This window comes from Palaemon carinicauda, chromosome 17 (assembly GCF_036898095.1).
Source record: "Palaemon carinicauda isolate YSFRI2023 chromosome 17, ASM3689809v2, whole genome shotgun sequence".
NCBI lineage: Eukaryota > Metazoa > Arthropoda > Malacostraca > Decapoda > Palaemonidae > Palaemon > Palaemon carinicauda.
Genome location: NC_090741.1, coordinates 103,992,101 through 104,010,849, shown reverse-complemented (window position 1 = coordinate 104,010,849; position 18,749 = coordinate 103,992,101). Strand labels below are relative to the sequence as shown.

At 45.2% G+C, this 18,749-nt stretch overlaps 1 protein-coding gene across 3 annotated transcripts in view; it reads left to right on the top strand.

The window, feature by feature from the left end:
* The window catches only part of Frmd5 (FERM domain containing), a 448,328-nt gene that overhangs the window by 152,605 nt on the left and 276,974 nt on the right, over positions 1-18,749 (top strand). For all 3 annotated transcript variants that reach the window (XM_068391258.1, XM_068391256.1, XM_068391257.1), the window contains exon 4: positions 16,231-16,407. In XM_068391258.1, the coding sequence (XP_068247359.1) occupies positions 16,231-16,407 (177 nt within the window). The remainder of the gene's footprint in view (positions 1-16,230; positions 16,408-18,749) is intronic.

The following is an 18,749-nucleotide window of genomic DNA, read 5'->3' as shown; positions in this document are numbered from 1 at the left end:
AGCCCTTTTCTTTTCTTTTTTTTTTTTTTTTTTTTTTTGAAAAGGGACAGGGCGGGTCCATCAGGACGACATGGCCATCTTACCCAAAAATAGATTTTTCGCTTCGCTCAAAATCCGTTTTTTGGGCTCAAGCCATGTCGTCCTGATGGAAGTATACCAGAGCATTACTGTATCTGTGGATTCTCAATACGTGCCGTACTCCTCAGGAATGTTTCTTAGTCAACTCGACTGAAAGACCTAAGATGTTACCGTTATACATCTTTTCACTAATCATAAGCCATGAAAGCGCTTCCTGCCCCCTACAGGGAGGAGTCCTACTAGACTCTAGAAACGAACGAAGAGTACATATACCTATGTATGAATCACTCGCCAGCCAGTACAATATAGTGGTCTCACTCTATATGAAGTAAAGCATAGTCCTTACGGAACTACAGCATCCAAGGGAAAAATCCCGACCAGCACCCTGGTCGAAGTAGAAATAGACAAAAAGGTTATATCTGCGTAGGATTAAACTTACTGCCGCCACCGTCCTCAGAGAGGGGTGGAGCCCTTTATGCTAAGGAAAGTATAAACCAGTGCAACAAGGCTTGCATTAAGGAATAGGCTATTATAGATATCCCCGATTAATATACATAGGCTAAATGCTCAATAATTAACATGAAATCAATATAGGTGAAGGAGACGCAAGGTTCCCGAGAACAAGTTTATTGAGTAACAATAAATAGACATGGTTACCACAAATATATACATATGATAGGTGGATGACCAACAATTTACACAAGTACCGTAGTGCATGGATGTATGGTTATCTGAAAGAAAACAATCAGGTCACTTGTCGCATACCAAGGTATCAAAGTTAACGTCCATGTTACTATCCACTGACATTAGCGTCAGCAACGCTCGGCACACCTGTCTGTACTTGTGCTACCATCACCATAACGCTGGAACAGTCACTGTGGGCTCCCAGAGCCTTCACTACTAGTTATACCAACGCATATAACTATACACTCACCCAAGAATCAAAGTCCCAAATAATTCCACTGTTCCTCGCAGAGTTAAACAGCAGGGTTAACGACGCAACCAACTGCTACCACAGACCTCTTTAGCTGCTCCACTTGCTTAGCATAGTGGCGAAAGAATACCCTGGAAGACTTCCAGCCAGTGTATGAACGAAGGTGTTCAAAATCCATAAAGTTAAAGAAGTTTAAGGATGAAGCAACTTTCCTCGGATCATGACCTGCGGGTGAACTGTCAGGATCCGCTCTGCGAATAAAAAATATGTAATTTTCGCCCTAAGTTGATTTAAAGATAAATTCGAGCCCGATGTTTCTCCTCTGAATAGTTGGCCCCCATGGAAGTCTGAAGTTCTACGAAGATAGACCTTTAGGCATTCTACGGGACATAGAGATGCATCTTCTTTCAGAGGGCAGATTCTCCAGGGACCCCACCTGTTGGTGGGCAACTCGTTCTTAGCGAGAAACGTAGGGTCCGGAAACAGGTTCAGTTCTCCCCCATCCAGGAACTGAACCCGGCCCTCCTCTCTCGAGAGGGCTACAATCTCACTAACTCTGGCCCCAGAAGCTAGGGCAAAAAGGAAGATCACTTTTTGAGTCAGGTCCTTCAGTGCACACTCCTCATTATCCAGTAATGAGGCAAAATGAAGGACTTTGTCTAAAGACCATGAAATAGGCTTTGGAGGAGCTGAAGGTCTAAGCCTAGCACAGGCCTTCGGGATCTTGTTAAAAATCTCGTTAGCGAGGTCTACCTGGAAGGCATATAGAATGGGTCTTGTCAGAGCTGACTTACATGTAGAAATCGTGTTAGCCGCCAGCCCCTGTCCTTGGAGGTGGATGAAGAAGGATAGGCAGAACTCCGTAGAGATCTCGTGCGGATTCTTGTCTTTGACAAAGGCTACCCATTTCTTCCATGCTGATTCGTACTGCCTTCTAGTACACTTGCACTTATATTCTTCCAGGAAGTCGATGCTATCTTTCGAGATTCCGAACCGTTTCTTCACCGCTAGGGAGAGAAAATCATGAGCTGCAGGGTCCGGGTTTTCTGTAATGAAGCGTAGACAGTCGACTTCTGGACTTGCTGGGACAGAACTGGGTCCGGGAGTGGTAGGAACTCTAGTCGTAGTTCCAGAGCTAGAGGGAACTATACACTGTTCGGCCACTTGTGGGCCACTATCGCTGCTACTCCCTTGAAGGATCTCAGTTTGTTGAGGACCCTCAACATCAGATTGTGAGGGGGAAACAGGTAGATCCTGGACCATCTGTTCCAATCGAGGGACATCACATCTACTGCTTCCGCCAAGGGGTCCTCGTATGGGGACACATATCTCGGCAGCTTCTTGTTGTCCTTCGTCGCGAAGAGGTCTATCTGCAGTTCTGGGACTTGACTCGAGATGAAGGAGAATGATCCTGCGTCTAGGGACCATTCCGACTCTTATCGGTGTAACCCTGGATAGAGCGTCCGCGGTCACATTCCAGACTCCTTGAAGGTGAACTGCTGACAGGTGCCACTTCTTCTTCTGCGCCAGTCGGAATATAGCTAACATTACCTGGTTGAGATGTGGAGATCTCGATCCCCGCCGATTCAGACATTTCACTACCACCTCGCTGTCCAGTACCAACCTTACATGGATCGAGTGACGTGGGGATACTTTCTTCAGGGTAAGAAGCACTGCCATAGCTTCTAGAAAGTTTATGTGAAAAGTCCCAAATAGCTTGGACCAGGTCCCTTGCACTTTTTTCCGATGGGAGTGACCTCCCCACCCTACCTTTGAGGCGTCTGTGTGGATTGTCACTGACGGGGGGGGGGGGGGGTGGCTGAAGAGGTACTGACCTCTTTAGACGACTGGCTTGAGATCACGGTCTGAGAAGAGAACGTAGCCGAAGTGGGACCGGTCTCTTCAAGTCCCTTCGCTCTCTTGATGCAAAGGTTCTCCAAACTCCCGCTGCATCTTTTAGCTGTGCTCTTAGCACTGGGTCTGTTACTGATGCGAACTGAAGAGAGCCCAAAACCCTCTCTTGTTCGCGTCTTGATATCCTCTCGGAACCTAGAAGTCTCTTGACAGACCCCGCTATTTCCTTCCTTTTCGACATTGGAATAGAAAAACGGTGTGACACTAGATCCCAGTGAATTCCCAACCACTGGGACCTCTGAGCTGGAGAAAGACGAGACTTCTTTCTGTTGATCATGAAACCTAGATATTCCAGGAACTGAATCACCTGTAGGGAAGCTTGCAAGCATTCCACTCTGGATGCTGCCCACACCAACCAATCGTCCAGGTAGGCTACTACCTGGAACCCTTTTAGGCGTAACTGTTTGAGCGCTGCGCTCGCAAGCTTCGTAAAGATCCTTGGGGCTATGTTTAGCCCGAAAGGCATCGCTCTGAAAGCATAAAGTTTTTGTTGTAGCTTGAATCCTAGGTAGGGGGAGAGACGGCGACTTATTGGAACGTGCCAATAGGCGTCTGACAAATCGATGGAGACGGTATATGCCCTCTTGGGCAGTAAGGCCCTTATGTGTTGTAATGTTAACATCTTGAACTTGTGGTTCATTATGAACTTGTTGAGTGGTGACAAGTCCAGAATGACTCTGAGTTTCCCCGAGTCTTTCTTGGGAACACAAAACAGCCTCCCTTGGAACCTGATGGACTTTACCCTCCGGATCACCTTTTTCTCCAACAGTTCTTGAATGTACTCCTCCAAAACGGGGGTGGAGTGTTGGAAAAATTGAGGGCACAGGGGCGGAGTACTGTGCCAACTCCAACCCAGTCCATTTTTGAGCAGGCTGTGGGCCCAGGGATCGAAGGTCCAGCGATCCCGGAAATACTGTAGTCTCCCTCCTACCGGCGACACTTCACTTTGACTGCCCTGCAGTCTTGCCTCCCTGGCCGCGACCACCTCTGAATCCTCTTCCCCTAGAGGGGCGTCTCGCCGAACCTCTGGCTGCACCTCTGGGCTTTGCTCGAAACGTGGTTGATTGCCCTTCGAACACTGGATTGAATGCCGGGGATGCTGATGACACGGCTTGGGGTACCCATTGGAAGGTGGTCGGGGTCTGGGCTACCAGTTGTGGTACCGGAGGCAAAGCTGGCTGCTGCTGCTGCTGTCGTTGTGGTCTGAAAGGCTTGGCTGGACGGGAAGAAAACCTCGATTTCTTCGCCTTTCCTTTCGGCTGAGGGCCCTCATCAGGGGAAGACTTCCTCTTAAGGGACAGGCCCCACTTAAGGAGAAGATTTCGGTTCTCAGTGGCTGCCTTGTCCACCACCTCCTTGACCACCTCATTGGGAAAGAGATCTTTACCCCAGATGCTAGATGAGATGAGTCTCTTGGGTTCATGCCTCACTGTGGCCGAGGCGAACACAAACTCCCTGCAGGCCCTCCTCGCTTTGACAAAGCAATAGAGGTCCTTAGTCACCGTGGCCAGATGGATCTTGGCCATTACCATGAACATCTCAGGCATCTCAGGCATCTTGGGAAGGTTTTCGCCGAACTGTTGACCTGCGATATCGGCGTCCAACTTCCCAACCGAGAAGGTGAGGTGTACCTCCTTCCAGTCCTTGTTATCCAACGGCAAGGCCAACGACAGTGGCTTGCATTCCTCCAAAGATGGACATGGTTTGCCAGCTTCAACCGCCTTCAAAACGGCCGCGAACCCTTTCTGCATAAAGGGGAAGGCCCTAGCCGGGGAGGATACGAAGGAGGGGTGCTTCTTACTCAAAGCAGCAACTTTAGAGTTTGAGAACCCCCTCTCCTTCAACGCAGATGTTAAGGCAGCTTGAGCCTTGGAGTGATCCAGGATGATCACCTCCTTCGGTTCCGTCTCCTCCTTCGAGGCCGGCTCCTTCTTCAGACGGACATAACAGTCCGGGTAGGCCCCTCTGCTGGGCCAGAATTCCACCTCCTCAAGGGGAACTGAGCCCAGTTTCTCCGACATGACGATCTTCCCGACCGTCATCGGCATGTGCTCGGCATATCTCCACGGGTTGGCATCCGAGCACAGAGGAAGGTCCTTCACGTTGAGCTTCTTTGGAGGTCCACGTGATGCTGTGATCTTCTGCATCTGGAGCTCCATTGCAGCGGCCTTCTGATTATTCTCCCTCTGCATCTGTTGTATCATACCAACGATGGAAGATAGAGCCTGTCCCAGCTCTGCTGGAAGAGCGGACGAAGTAGAGGGGATAGGTTCAGGGGCCTGAACCGGAACGTCTGAAGGTACGGGAACCTCTTCCTCCACGGCAATAGGATCTTGATCCTCCTCCTCACCCTCTGCGAGGAGGTCCTGTTCCGCACGGTCGGACAAGTCAGACATCTTGTCATCCAGCTGGATGTCCTGCATGGCATCCGCAACATCCTCCTCCACTGGGATCTGGACGAGAGGGATCTCCGGCCGAGGCTGGGGAACAACAGCGTCAGTAGAAGCCTTGGGAAAAAGGTATGCCCTCATCTTCTCATTAGGAAGATAAGGTCCAGTGGTGTTCTTCTGGAAACCCCTTACCCATAAACGGAGCTTCTCCCTCGCTGCATCCCTTGACTCCGCCGACCTAGGGGATTCAAAAGCCTCTGATAGCAGGTTAGTACACACTGCACATACCTGCGGATCCCAGTAGCGATGATCATCATTGGAGGCTGCGCAAGCCGCGTGCCTCCTACACGAGACATGTCCGCAAAAGTTCTTGCTGCGGACATTGCAGAAAACACTATCACATTTCGGATGCTCCTCCTGTAAAAGAAGAAAATTTCCATGAATATCAAGTGAATTTCAATTCACATGTATATATGAGCATTCATAAAGAATAAGGGAAAGACATCTACTTGTGAAACCCACACAATCACCTGTAGAAGCCCACCAGCCATAAAATCACGTAGTTAGTCTTTACTAGAATAACCAGAGATCATATTTCCCGAGGGAAATTAGGTGTAGCTCACACCTAAGGTAAGATTTTACCATTCTGGCTAGAGATGAAAAGAATTCTCTTTTTATCCTTGTAAGGCGACACCAAGTGATTGCACAAGGCAACACAAGTAAGTTAGAAAAAACAGTGTTGTAACCTACTATATCATGGTCTCCCTTGGTAGAATACACTACCCAAGAAAGAACTGATACAGTACATGAGGGTGGTGTGCCGGCCGGCTCTTGCCGGTCAGTACCCCCCCCCTTTTTTTTCCAAAGGTAGGTCTCAAGTATACAACTTCAGATCACCCCTATTGGGGAGAACTCCAGTTCCCATGCCTGAACCGGCCGGCAGTGGTTGCCGGTCCGTAGCCACCCGGGTAGCACTGTGTTGCCGGCCATCACTCTTAGTGGCCGGCTAACCGAGCAATGTAGCAGGCCGGCCGGCAGCGGTAAGCAAACCCTGCCGGCTGGCATCCACACCAGGTAGCGCTCGGCTGCCGGCCGCCACTCATAGCGGCCGGCAGACGAGCAAAGAGACCGACCGGCAAAGGCATATAACCACCGCCGACCGACAGCAAGAGAACTAGAGAACACCCCCTACCGACGGCCGGCCCCTAGGCCGGCAGACGGCAAGGACAACACATAAGAAGACAACAGAATGAGTGCCGGGCTAAGAGGCTATGAACCTCTGCGCCCGGCACCCGAAAGAGTGCCGAGAGGAAGGGGAGACACTAAGTCAGGCTTCCTAACCACTGCTTACTGAATCTACAGACGGCAGCGGTTGAGGGACCAAGAAAGGACCGGGCAGCACTCAAAAGATAGGGTCTCTGCCGGTCGGCACACTCTGCCGGCCGACAGGGGACCACGTCAGTTCCCCATCCTAACCTAGGCTAGGTACGGATGTGAGACGACTGACACAAAGGAAACGGAAAAATAGAAGGGAAGGACAGAGGGTCCTGTCCAACCTTGCCTTGGTTAAGGATCATTCCCAACTAAGAAAGCTCATCTCAGCCAGAGAAATCCAGGGAGGGAGGCCGGCACTACTGGCTGCCTCCCTAAAACCAAGGCAAGGAAGGAATTGCTATTCTGGAAAGGGAACATATCCCGAACCCGGAACAGCAGAGAGGACAAGTCTGAGGGGTCACCGAGCGAAGGGATCAACTACAGGAACCCACCAAGGTGATCCAAGGAGGATAAACCTCCTATGCCCGTGTCAGGCAGCAAGGGAGACTCTGCCCCACGCTAGACCAACACGGACTCAGACTAATACACTGCTGTACTGTCCCCCTCTGAACCAATTCAGTTGGAGCAGGAAGGTACAGTACTACTCCAGCATAGTTATATTTGAAAATTAATTCAAACAAACCACTAGAGTTAAGCCTAAGGCTTAAACAGAGGGAAAGGGTTTGCCCCTTCCCCGAAGAGAAGGGAGCAAACGGGGAAACAGATAATATTATAATGACCTAAGACAACCTAGCCTAGGTACTAAGAGAATCGATTACCTAAATCACCGAAACTCACTCCAATACTATCTTGGAAAATACTCGAAAAAGGGCTTATATGTATAACGTTGCCTAACGCTTTAAGCAAAATAAAATCACACTTGGAAGACTAATTATCATGCAGGAAGTACAAGGGCCAACAACTAGGCTACGAAAACTAGTGTTGGTCAGCCTAGGCAAATCTTTCGCCAGGCGCACTACTATCGCATCATAACAGAATTCCTAATTAAGCTAAGCAGCTAATTATTAAAGCGCAGGGGGCTGGGAACGTCGCTCTTGCTAACAAATAAATCCTATTCTAGCGAGCGACAGCGTCCATGACGCCTCCAGCAGGCAACAGCTCTTGTATCAAAGATAACTCTTTTAATTACTTTAATTTTAAACAAGAGCCTACATTTATACATAAAAGAAATAGTACTCAACTTATCCGAAGCAGAAGAAGTTGGAGAAAGCATAATACGAGAGTAAATCCAAGATTTTGGTAGAAACACAGGGAAAAACACCGAGTTGTATAGCTACGCAAAAAGGAATACAGATGGCGCCGCGAGCGGCGCAGGGCACGCTTACGAAACGGGGAGGAGAGATGCCTTACGAACGGCTCCCCCCTTTCTTATCGTTTTCGTTTTCTTGCCATTTGACCCCTACGAAGTGTTAACTCTATTCGGGGTATAGATTGCTATGTGGCGTGTCAAGAATACGTCCGCTGATATTTACGATATCCCTAAGGTCTTTTTAGGGATACTCGCTCCAGGAGTTAGAATTCTGGGTACCTTAAGGTAAATTCTCTGGGAATATCGCCGTAGTTGTAATATACCCTAGGAAGCTGCCTTTAAGGAACTTCCATCAGGACGACATGGCTTGAGCCCAAAAAAGCTATATATATAACTACCGGGTAAGTATGTTCAAAAATTTATTTTATAATGAAAATACCATTTTGATGGGTTTCGGCACACGTAGTTGTGTCTGGAAATGAAGAGGTAGATTCACTGGCAAAGAGTGCTGCAACCGAGTTGCTACCAAGAAGGTATCCCATTCTCTGTAATGATTTTTTTTACCAGAAATTAATTATGTATAACAATGGGCAAAAGCATTGGGATAGTTTAATAGAAAATAAGCTGAGAGAATTTGCAATTGTTATATCCCCTTGGAGATATAATTGGATGCCCCAAAAATGGGAGACTACTCTTTGATGTCTCCGCATTGGTCATACTCGGGTTATACATGAGTTTCTGCTGGATGGCCAACTCCAACCATATTGCAACGACTGTTTGATACCCTTGACAGCGAGGCATTTGTTGACTGAATGCCCCACATATAACACAGAAAGAAATAGATAATTCTTTGAGGCTCGGCGTGAAGATGGCAGGTTCATCCTTACCAAGATCCTTGGACATGATGTGTCGTACAATGCTAGTGGCATTTTAAAATTTATATCGGAAGCAGGTCTTCTTAATGCTATTCAGGTTTTATAACATATTTAATTTATTGGTTTTAATTGAATATGCTTTTAATCTGTATTTATAATAAACTATATAAGCGTCAATGACCTTCGATGTCAGGATGCCAGAGAACTTCAACTCATTCATTCATTCATTCACGCACGATCCCCTACGGAGGGTGCTCGTCCTTCCAAAGGACACATCCTTTCACCAGCTCATCTGACGCGCCGATCTTCTATTTACCCTTTGACTCACCATTCAACTGACCATCTGTCTCCGTTCCTGTCTCCTCCAGCTCTCCATTTGCCATCTCGCCAATTTATGACGCATAAATCACACACGCGTCAACCTTGCGCACGTTCATCACCGACACTTCGTTCGCTCACTCGTCATTCTCCATCACGCCGTTTGCTTGCACTTTCTCCGCCTGCGCGCTCTTCTCCCGATCATCGCCGACCAATGAGTTGTTCACCAGAGTGCCAGGCGTCTGCCCATTGCTTGCCCAGACATTGCGCTGATGCAGGCTCTCATTCTCCAGGGCATCAGTCTCCCGTCTGTCAACACGCGCACGCTCCAACAGACCGTTGGGCCGTTATTTCACGCCGCCCAGCATCGCCTGCGCGTCGTCAATCTCCACCTTGTCAGCCTGCTCTCTCACTCCAACGTTCTTCAGCTCAACAGAATGCACCAGCTGTACAACATGCTCCATCTCATCAGCGCTCCCCAGCTCTCCAGCACTCACCAACACATCAGCGATCCCCAGCATGTCAGTGTTCACTGACGCAATAACGCTCACCAACGTGTCAGCGTTCCCCAGTGCGACAGCACTTTCCAGCGCACCAGCATTCTCCAGCACACCAGCATTCTCCAGCACTCCAACGCTCACCAGTGTGTCAGCACTTTGCCGTATGGCAGCGCTCACCATCCTTTAGGGTGAATCTCACCCCTGTGAGATCTTCTGCTTCAAGGTCAAACCTTCCTGGTACCTCTTACAGAAACTCTCCCGGCTCACCACCACCTCTGTTGAGGTATCTTCTCGCGGATCAGGTGCCAGTCTCCTCCCTTCCACCTTTGGAGGAAGACTTCACTTGAGTAGAGAGCTCTCCACCACCGGCAGGAGCCAGGAAAGATAGTTCCATAAGGCCTTCTATGTTAGAGTTATACCTTCTTCCCTGCAAGGAGTCGAAAGACTCTGAGACTCTTCTGAAGTCCTCCACGGGGGCTTTCAGACCCACAGGATCAGTCAGCCACTCTAGGGATGTCCATGACCCACCCCGAGATGAGCTCTGAGGGGTGGATGAAGGAGACTTCGCTGCCAGTTCCACTTCAGAGGGGGAGCAGAAAGAATTAGAACATGCTTTTTGACAAGTTCTGACTCTTATAAGGGTTCTCAATGGGTTAGCTGACCCAGAGATACCTCCCAGTAGGGCAAAGACAGTTTTGGACTGTTCTCTTATAAGGGTTCTCAATGGGTTAGCTGACCCAGAGATACCTCCCAGTAGGGAAAAGACAGTTTTGGACTGTTCTTTGGTATTCAGAAGCCCTCAGAGGCCAGTGCAGTCCCGCCCTGGTGTCAGGGGCTGAAGAGTGCTCGGACTGAGATCACCCAACAGCTTTCAGACCTCTCCTCCTTTCATCGTTCGGGCTCTTCTGTCAAGCTCCTCCCACCTCCTCGTGTCCAGCAGAGGAAGTACTACGAGGTCTTGGATGAGTCTCGACCAGGTTTTCCACTCCACCATTCTCTAAAAGAGCTGACCAAGGGAGTCTCTCTCAAAAAACTCTCCAGCTGTCATGTCGCTTTCTCTGCAACGGAGATCCTCAATCAGGAGAAGGTCACGAAGTATGCCATGCAGGCTACTTTGTGAGTTGATGCTTGGTTAGGGACCCTGGGAATCCTGGTACTGACCAAGGATTTTTCCAAAGAAACTACTTGTACCAGGAAAGCTATGGAGACTTTCCTTCTCTTGGGTGGTCGCACCATCGAGTTTCTAGCCCACCAAGTCTCAAAATTGTGGGTAAATACTATCCTGAAAAGTCAAGATGCAGTATCTGACAGGTTCCACCAGCAAGTCCCTTATGTCAAGATCGCTAGGCTCAGGAACTCCTCTCGAGGGGTCCTCGTTGTTCGAGCCAAAGGACGTGGAATAGGCTGCAGAGAGATGGAGGCAATCCCACCAGGACTCTCTCCTCCACAGGGCCTTGATATCCAGGCCCTACAAACCACCAACTCCTCTGCAGCCAAACTCAGCCAAGACCTCGACGATCAAGATGACAGCGAAGAAGACGGTGTCTAAAAAGCCCAGTGGAGGGATGCCTTCAAAGTTGCTAGAACAGGTGGAAGCAACTCGGGCCTGATCTCTAGATAGTCTCCGTGATTCGTTCAGGGTATCGCGTCTGTTCACGTCATCTCTCCCTCCCCTGATCAGGAGTCCAGTGTTGATGGACTCGTTTGCGATGGGATCAGCAAAGGGGCTAGCCCTTCGGGCAGAAGTCCAAGAGGTTCTCGACGAGTCCCCAGGCTTCTTATGCAGTTGGCTCTTTCTTGTGAAAAAAGCCTCTAGAGGTTGGAGACCAGTCATCGACCTCTCGGGTGTGAACGAGTTTGTCTTACTAACTACATTCAGCACAGAGACGGCAGACACGGTCAGACAAGCGGTAAGACCACAGGACTTCATGTACACACTGGACCTAAAGTACGCGTACTTCCAGATCCCAATCCATCCGTCTTCAAGGAAATACTCAAGATTCAGCCTAAATGACAGGAAAGGTCAGTTCAGGGTATTGTGCTTTGGTCTTTCCACAGCACCCCAAATCCTCGCCAGAATGTCCACCTTAGTGTCATTTTGGGCACACAGGATTGGCATCCGTCTCCTCTGTTACCTGGACGACTGGCTAATCCTAGCAGACTCGGTGTTGACCCTTCTTCAACACCGAGACAAACTTCTGAGGCTTTGCCAAGATCTGGTGATCAGGGTAAACCACTAGAAGCCTTCTCTGCTTCCTTTGCAAAGACTAGTATGCCTAGGTAACATTATAGAAACCAATCTCCACAAAGCCTTTCCCTCAGATGACAGGATAACGAGGCTGAGAAAGGTCACAAGACCCTTTTTCAGATGAGAAGAACTTCCAGCCCAGAAGTGGCTATGTCTTCTCGGGCCTCCTATTATCCTTGGCCCGTCTAGTTTTCAACGACTGCCTCAGGATTTGACCCCTCCAATGGCGGCTCAAATCCAGGTGGAATAAAGCCTTCGACTCCTCGGACACACTGATCCCCATGGGATCAGCAGAAAGGACGGACCTCGAGTGGTGGGTTGAAGATGAGAACCTGCAGAGGGGCATGATCTCGTCCTCCCTCTCAGATTAGAAGCTGTTCTCAGACAATTCAAAAGAAGGTTTGGGGGGCCCGTGCTGCACTACATAACCTCAAGCCTTTGGTCAGTCAGAAAAATACCTCCACATAAATCTCTTAAGAGATGAAGGCCGTCTTTCAGTCCCTTCAACAGTTCCATCAGTTCCTGGCAGGCCACTCACTGGTGGTGATTAGCGACAACACCTCTGTAGTGGCTTACATCAACAAGCAAGGAGGTACTTTTCCACAATCCCTATCCCATCTATCAGTAGAGATACTGAGATGGGCTGAGATTCATTCGATACCACTATCGGCACGCTTCATTCCAGGCAAGAGGAATGTGCTCGCAGAGAATCTCAGATAGTGAGTACCGAACGGTCTTTAGATCATCTAGTAGCCAACAAAGTCCTGACTTTGTGTGGTTGTCTGACTGTGGATCTCTTCGCAATGTCCCAGAACTTCAGGCTTCCGTTGTACTGCTCCCCTGTCCCAGACCCCAAAGGCTCTTTGGCAAGATGCATTCCAACAACAGTGGGACAACATCGATGTTTTGGCGATAAAAGGCTATCGCTCAGCTTTAAACCTTGCCCTCAGACTGAATGGAATGGATATTTCCTCTTCGGTAGAACATTCCTTACTCACATCTAGTTACAAACTTACCTGTCCTCATTCGGAAGTGAGACCTCCCTCGTGGAAAACGTTGGAATGTGGCTTGAGTTCTCCGGTCTGACGGTGTTTCTGCTCGCTTTGGCCTCGGCCAAACGAGTCGGGAAACTTCATGGTCTCTCATACGACATCACCCATTCAAGGAGATGGGGAGAGGTAACGTTCAGCTTTGTCCCTGAGTTTGTAGCCTAAACTCAGAATCTAGGGGTGATGGATCCTGGATTTGACTTTTTCAGGATTTAGGGTCTCCGCTCCATAAGAGATGACCCAGATCTCTCTTACTCTGCTCAGTGAGGCTCTACCTCAAAAGAACAGCAGCAGCCCATCCCTGTGTGCCTTCACTATTTGTCAGCACAGTGAGGAACAAGAGAAGGATCACCAAGAATACTATCTCTACTTGGATTCGCAGGGTCATAGACCATGCCCTAAATCCAAATCCTCGTCCTTCACGTCACCCCAGAGCCCACAATGTCAGGAGCGTAGCTACGTCCCTGGCCTTAGAAAGAAATTTGTAACGCAGGTTCTACAGGCTGGGGTGTGGAAACGTCAGACAACTTTCACAGCCCACTACCGGCAAGACGTGATCCATAGGAGGCTCAATAAGTTTTCTATTGGCCGTCTGGTGGCTGCACAACAGCTGGTATAATACCTTAAGCTCCTCATTGGACAAGTAGCAATAGCTTGAGGGTATTATTACCCAGTTTTAGTCTGCATGAATGAAAAGGTATGACTGGCTCTTATTCTTTTCCTCATTCCGCCCTCACTTGGGGAAAGCAGCATCCTGGGTTCTCTGCACAAACTGACCTCAAACCACTGCAGGTAAACCATGCTACCTTGTGTACCTAGTACAGTATTGTATCAATATTGTTGGGTCCCCATACCCTGGCGAGGTGGTATTGGGAAAGTCGCTGTTTCAGCAGTTTATCCTACAAAGACTCAGAATAACTTTTACCTTGACAGTTACACTGCTTATCTCGACACAGGCCGCTAACCTTGCATAGCAAGGTTTTAGCGAGGTGTAGGGACTCCTTGTTTTTGGTACCAACCTATTCAAATCAAGGAACCCCCTGGTAAAGCCAAAAGTCAGTTTGGCAGGCCTGTCTACCCTTTAATGGGTGAGTCACCCCTAATAAATAGTGTAAGTTTGTATTCCAGTTACAGAACTAATGACACATTTGGAGATAATTTGTATTTTTCCTAACGATACAAACTTTTAGCTATTTATACAAACTTTCTCACCAACCCTATCCCTCTTGAAGTCTTACCTCCAAGCAAAGTTAGCTCAATCACAGGTGTGTTAGTGGGAGGGGTAGCAAGCTACCCTCCTACCCCCACTAACAATTGGGATAGGTAGTTAACCCTCGCTAAATTTTAATGGCTCGTCCTTTCAGCTTTGCCAAAAGTAATACCCCTAATAAATAGCTAAAGGTTTGTATTGTTAGGAAAAATACAAATTATCTCCGAATTTGTCATTTTTCCTCACTTTTCTTTTTGTGGATACACTTTCCACTGGAAGCCTCCTATCTAACAGGTTTAATCAATGAAGAAATGCTTTGTTACTTTGTTGAAAAAAAAAAACCAATGCACAGTAGATTGCTAATAACATCACTGTACCTAGTGTGTGTTGGTTTGAAGCCCACCAAGGGACTAAGAACTATTTCATTATTTTTCACTTTGGATATGATGCTTCAGTTGGAAATGTATTCCTGCCACAATAAAGGACTGGAGAACCAAGAAGTTTAGAGAGGGTTTGGCTACATCATGGCAATTTGTAATCTACTGTATGGGTTTTTTATTTACATTAATATCAGGAACAAAATTCATTCATATAAGAAAAATGTACATAGTTATACAGTACATTAACCTCTCTCATGTCTGCATGATTAAATCTAAGGGCCATGCAGATTAACGGTGTTACGAGAAAATAACCTTGGCTAGCCCAGGATAAGGTTTCCTCCAAAATAGTGGTCTAATGATTGTCTAGCTTTTGTAAATGTACACAAAGTTGATACTGATATTTAGAATCTAAGGGAATATGAATTACATATCAATAAAATCTTTTGAAATGGAAAAAGCTAAGAGATTTATCTAGCAGAATACTTTACCTAAGAACTGTCTTGATAGGATACTAGAATCCAAACTCCATTACAATACTGTAATTATACAGTGGGGTACTATCATTGAAGCAATTAATAGGCAGCGTTAGGGAATGAATGTACTGTATATATCATGTGCCTGAATAAGGAACGCTGTATGCAAGGTATGCGCTGGTAAATCGTGTTGTCTATTGTATATTGTAAATGTTATCTTACATACTTTATGCCCTCTGTTTAGATTTCAAAGTTACCATTTTTTCATTCCCATTTTCTGTGTGATTCACACTAGGTCTGCTATAGGCACTTTTCCTACTCAAGCGGGTAAAGACAAGTACTCGATCACAGACGAGTTTGAAGCTACGGGTGGATATGGGTAAAACGTGTGGATACACGATAGATTACTGTAGTTATCTGTTGTTACGATATTTGCTGTTGTGCATATAAAAACATATATGAAGAATAGTACAGTAATTAATTGGCAAATACAATAAAAGTTTTTGTAATGTGAACAAAGAAAGATGATGAATGAAGGGTTAGACAGTTGTCAGTTGGTATTCTATACAGTACTGTAGTTTACTTCTGAAATTGAGCAGTGTAGCCATACCCTTAAATCTTTAAAATTCTCAAAGTAAATGGCAGCAGGCAGTACACTAGTGGGCGTACAATCATGCAGACATTTAGATTTTGTATCCTTTTTGTATGTCCGTAGAACTGACTTATGCTAATGAGTACAAGTACTTTTTCAAATTGTACAAGGTTTCTGAAATGGGCATGAAGGAAATTTGCTACTTCATTTTCAAGTCTTTGAAAATGTATAATTTCATTTTCTTTTTCAAGTGATTAAGGATGTTTTACCCTTTCTAGATGTTTTGCATGGGATAAATAAGTTTTTACTACCTAAGACCAAATCAATAAATCAGTTTTATTTTACTATATATGTAGTTTACTTCATAATTACAAGTCATTCATTTTTTAAGATTGTTGTCAGAGATTTGTATGTGGTGTTGGATATTTTTATTGTTGAACACCGAGTGTTTCATAGCTCCATTGAACAGAAAGTACTGAAGCTTAATTTAAATGTATAACCGAAAGGGATATTCTGTGTAGTGACATTTCTTTGTCTTACATTTAATCCTAAGGTATTTAGTAAGCTTCAGATTTCATTTATCATTTAGATACAGTTGATTTTATACTATTTGTTATTGATGTTTTATACAGTACTTACACTGTTGAAACCAGTGCTAGATATATCTAACTTATTTTTCCACCAGATTTGTCTCCGATCCTCTTTTGTTTTCGAGTGAAGTTTTATCCCGCCGACCCACTGCGATTACAGGAAGAAATCACTCGGTATCAGTTATTTCTTCAGTTGAGAAGAGATCTTCTTCATGGAAGGCTGTACTGCTCGCAAAGTGATGCTGCACAACTGGCAGCTTATATTGTTCAGGGTAAGAAAAAATACTGGTACAGTTCCCATAGGATTACTTTTTACACCCTGTATACATGGTACCACTTATAATGTGCCTTGCATAGAACACTGTAGAGGGTATTTAGGGATCTTTGTATTGTCTTTTTCTGGCTAATACTGCATTGCCTTCTACCTATCACTTTTTATCAATGCCTTTTTATTTCTTTACACTTAGTTGTCTGATGTCTTTAAATTTATGTAACTTCAGTTTTCATATCTCATTTGTGAACAGATCATGAAAGTAAGCCCTATGAAAGTCTTAACCCCCGCAAGACGCGGTAAATTTGAACGGCAGGTGGTACGTACGTAGCTAAAATTGATACGCTGATATGTATGGGTTACGTACATTTAATTATTTGTAGTTTATTGTTAATATCTTCTTTATTACTTAGTATTTTCACTTCCCGGCAGAGCGTTTCTATATGAAATGGACACCTTTTAAATTGTATTATTCTCTTTTAAATATTTTTTCTAGATTTTCCTTTATTATCCAAAATTTGGTCAATATTCCCAGCGTTAGTGAAGATAAATTTTGTATCCTAATTTCATAAATTACTGCTTGATCAATTTACGTAAACTCATTGCCATAATATTCCAAATTTACTTGTTATTCAGGGGAAAGCAAAAGCAGATGGATATACAACATTTTCAGAACATTTTTAAAGTATAATTCATAACTACTCAACATACTGGCACTCAACGCAAAACACCTCTGAACGTATGTGAAATATGCCTTGTTCAGTAACACAGCACAAACAAGCATTGGTATATATATATATATATATATATATATATATATATATATATATATACATATATATATATATATATATATATATATATATATATATATATATATATATATATATATATAATGTTACACATATATATATATATATATATATATATATATATATATATATATATATATATATATATATATATATATATATATATATATATATATATATATATATATAATGTTACACACATATATATATATATATATGTATATATATATATATATATATATATATATATATATATATATATATATATATATATATAACGGATTTTGAGCGAAGCGAAAAATCTATTTTTGGGTGAGATGGCCATGACGTCCTAATGGAAGGTTCCTTTAGTAGCTTCCAAAGGGTATATATGACTACAGTGATATTCCCAGAGAATCAAACCAAAGGTTTCACAGAATTCTAACTTCTGGCGCGAGTACCTTTAAGATTACTCTCAAGGGTATCGTATATCATCAGGGGACGTATTCTTGACACGCCACATGGCAATCTGCACCCCGAATAGCCTTTACGCCTCTAGGCTCTAGGGGAAAACGTGGCAGAATAGAAGGGTAACCGCAACAAAGATTACCCTGGTTCCCCTACTACAATCGTATCAAAACCGCGCCAACTCCCTCTGGCGGTCATTCCTTGTAGCAGTGAGCAAGGTGCTACAGATACAGTAGATCAGGGGGGGAAACCGTGAAGATCTTTTCATAGAAAAGAAGGGTGGGTCCATTAGGACGTCATGGCCATCTCACCCAAAAATAGATTTTTCGCTTCGCTCAAAATCCGTTTTTTGGGCTCAAGCTATGACGTCGTAATGGAAGCATACCAGAGAATTAATGTATCTGTGGTTTTGTGTTAGTGCCTTAACCTTGGGGCAATATTTCCACGGCCAAAAGGGCCAATTGAGACAAATGACGTTACCGTTATCCGTCATCATCACTAAGCATAACAATGTTAGTGCTTCCTGCCCCCTGCAGGGAAGAGTCATTTTTAGACGTAGGAAAGGGGCCTCAAGGTTGCATATATTGTATGAACAAACATAAGTATACACTGAGAATACAACCGGTCTCAAGGATTGTATATATTGCGGAACCAATATCAGTGTCCCCATCCATTGATTGTAAGCATACAATGATATGAGAAATACTTACATGAGTAAGTTAAGGAACTCTGGTATTTTAAAACATGCAATTGTTGGGCGAATTAGGACGCAACTGCATTTTAATAGACATTTATTCCTAATAAATGACTACATGCTAAATGAATGTAGCATGATAAGGAAATTATACGAGAGACATACACAGAAAATAATGTTCCCCTTTTTGAAAGGGGGAAATGATGAGTGCCACTCTCAAACTGAAGAAAAGCTCTTTTAACAAGACTTTTCTTTATAATTTCTGTACATGAAATAGTCTAACAACACTGTGTACTATGTACACACGGCACTAGTGGTATCCGTATAATTTCACACCTGAGATTCTGAACAGATTTAGTGTTACCTTGGCAACACTTATTCAAAGGGAGG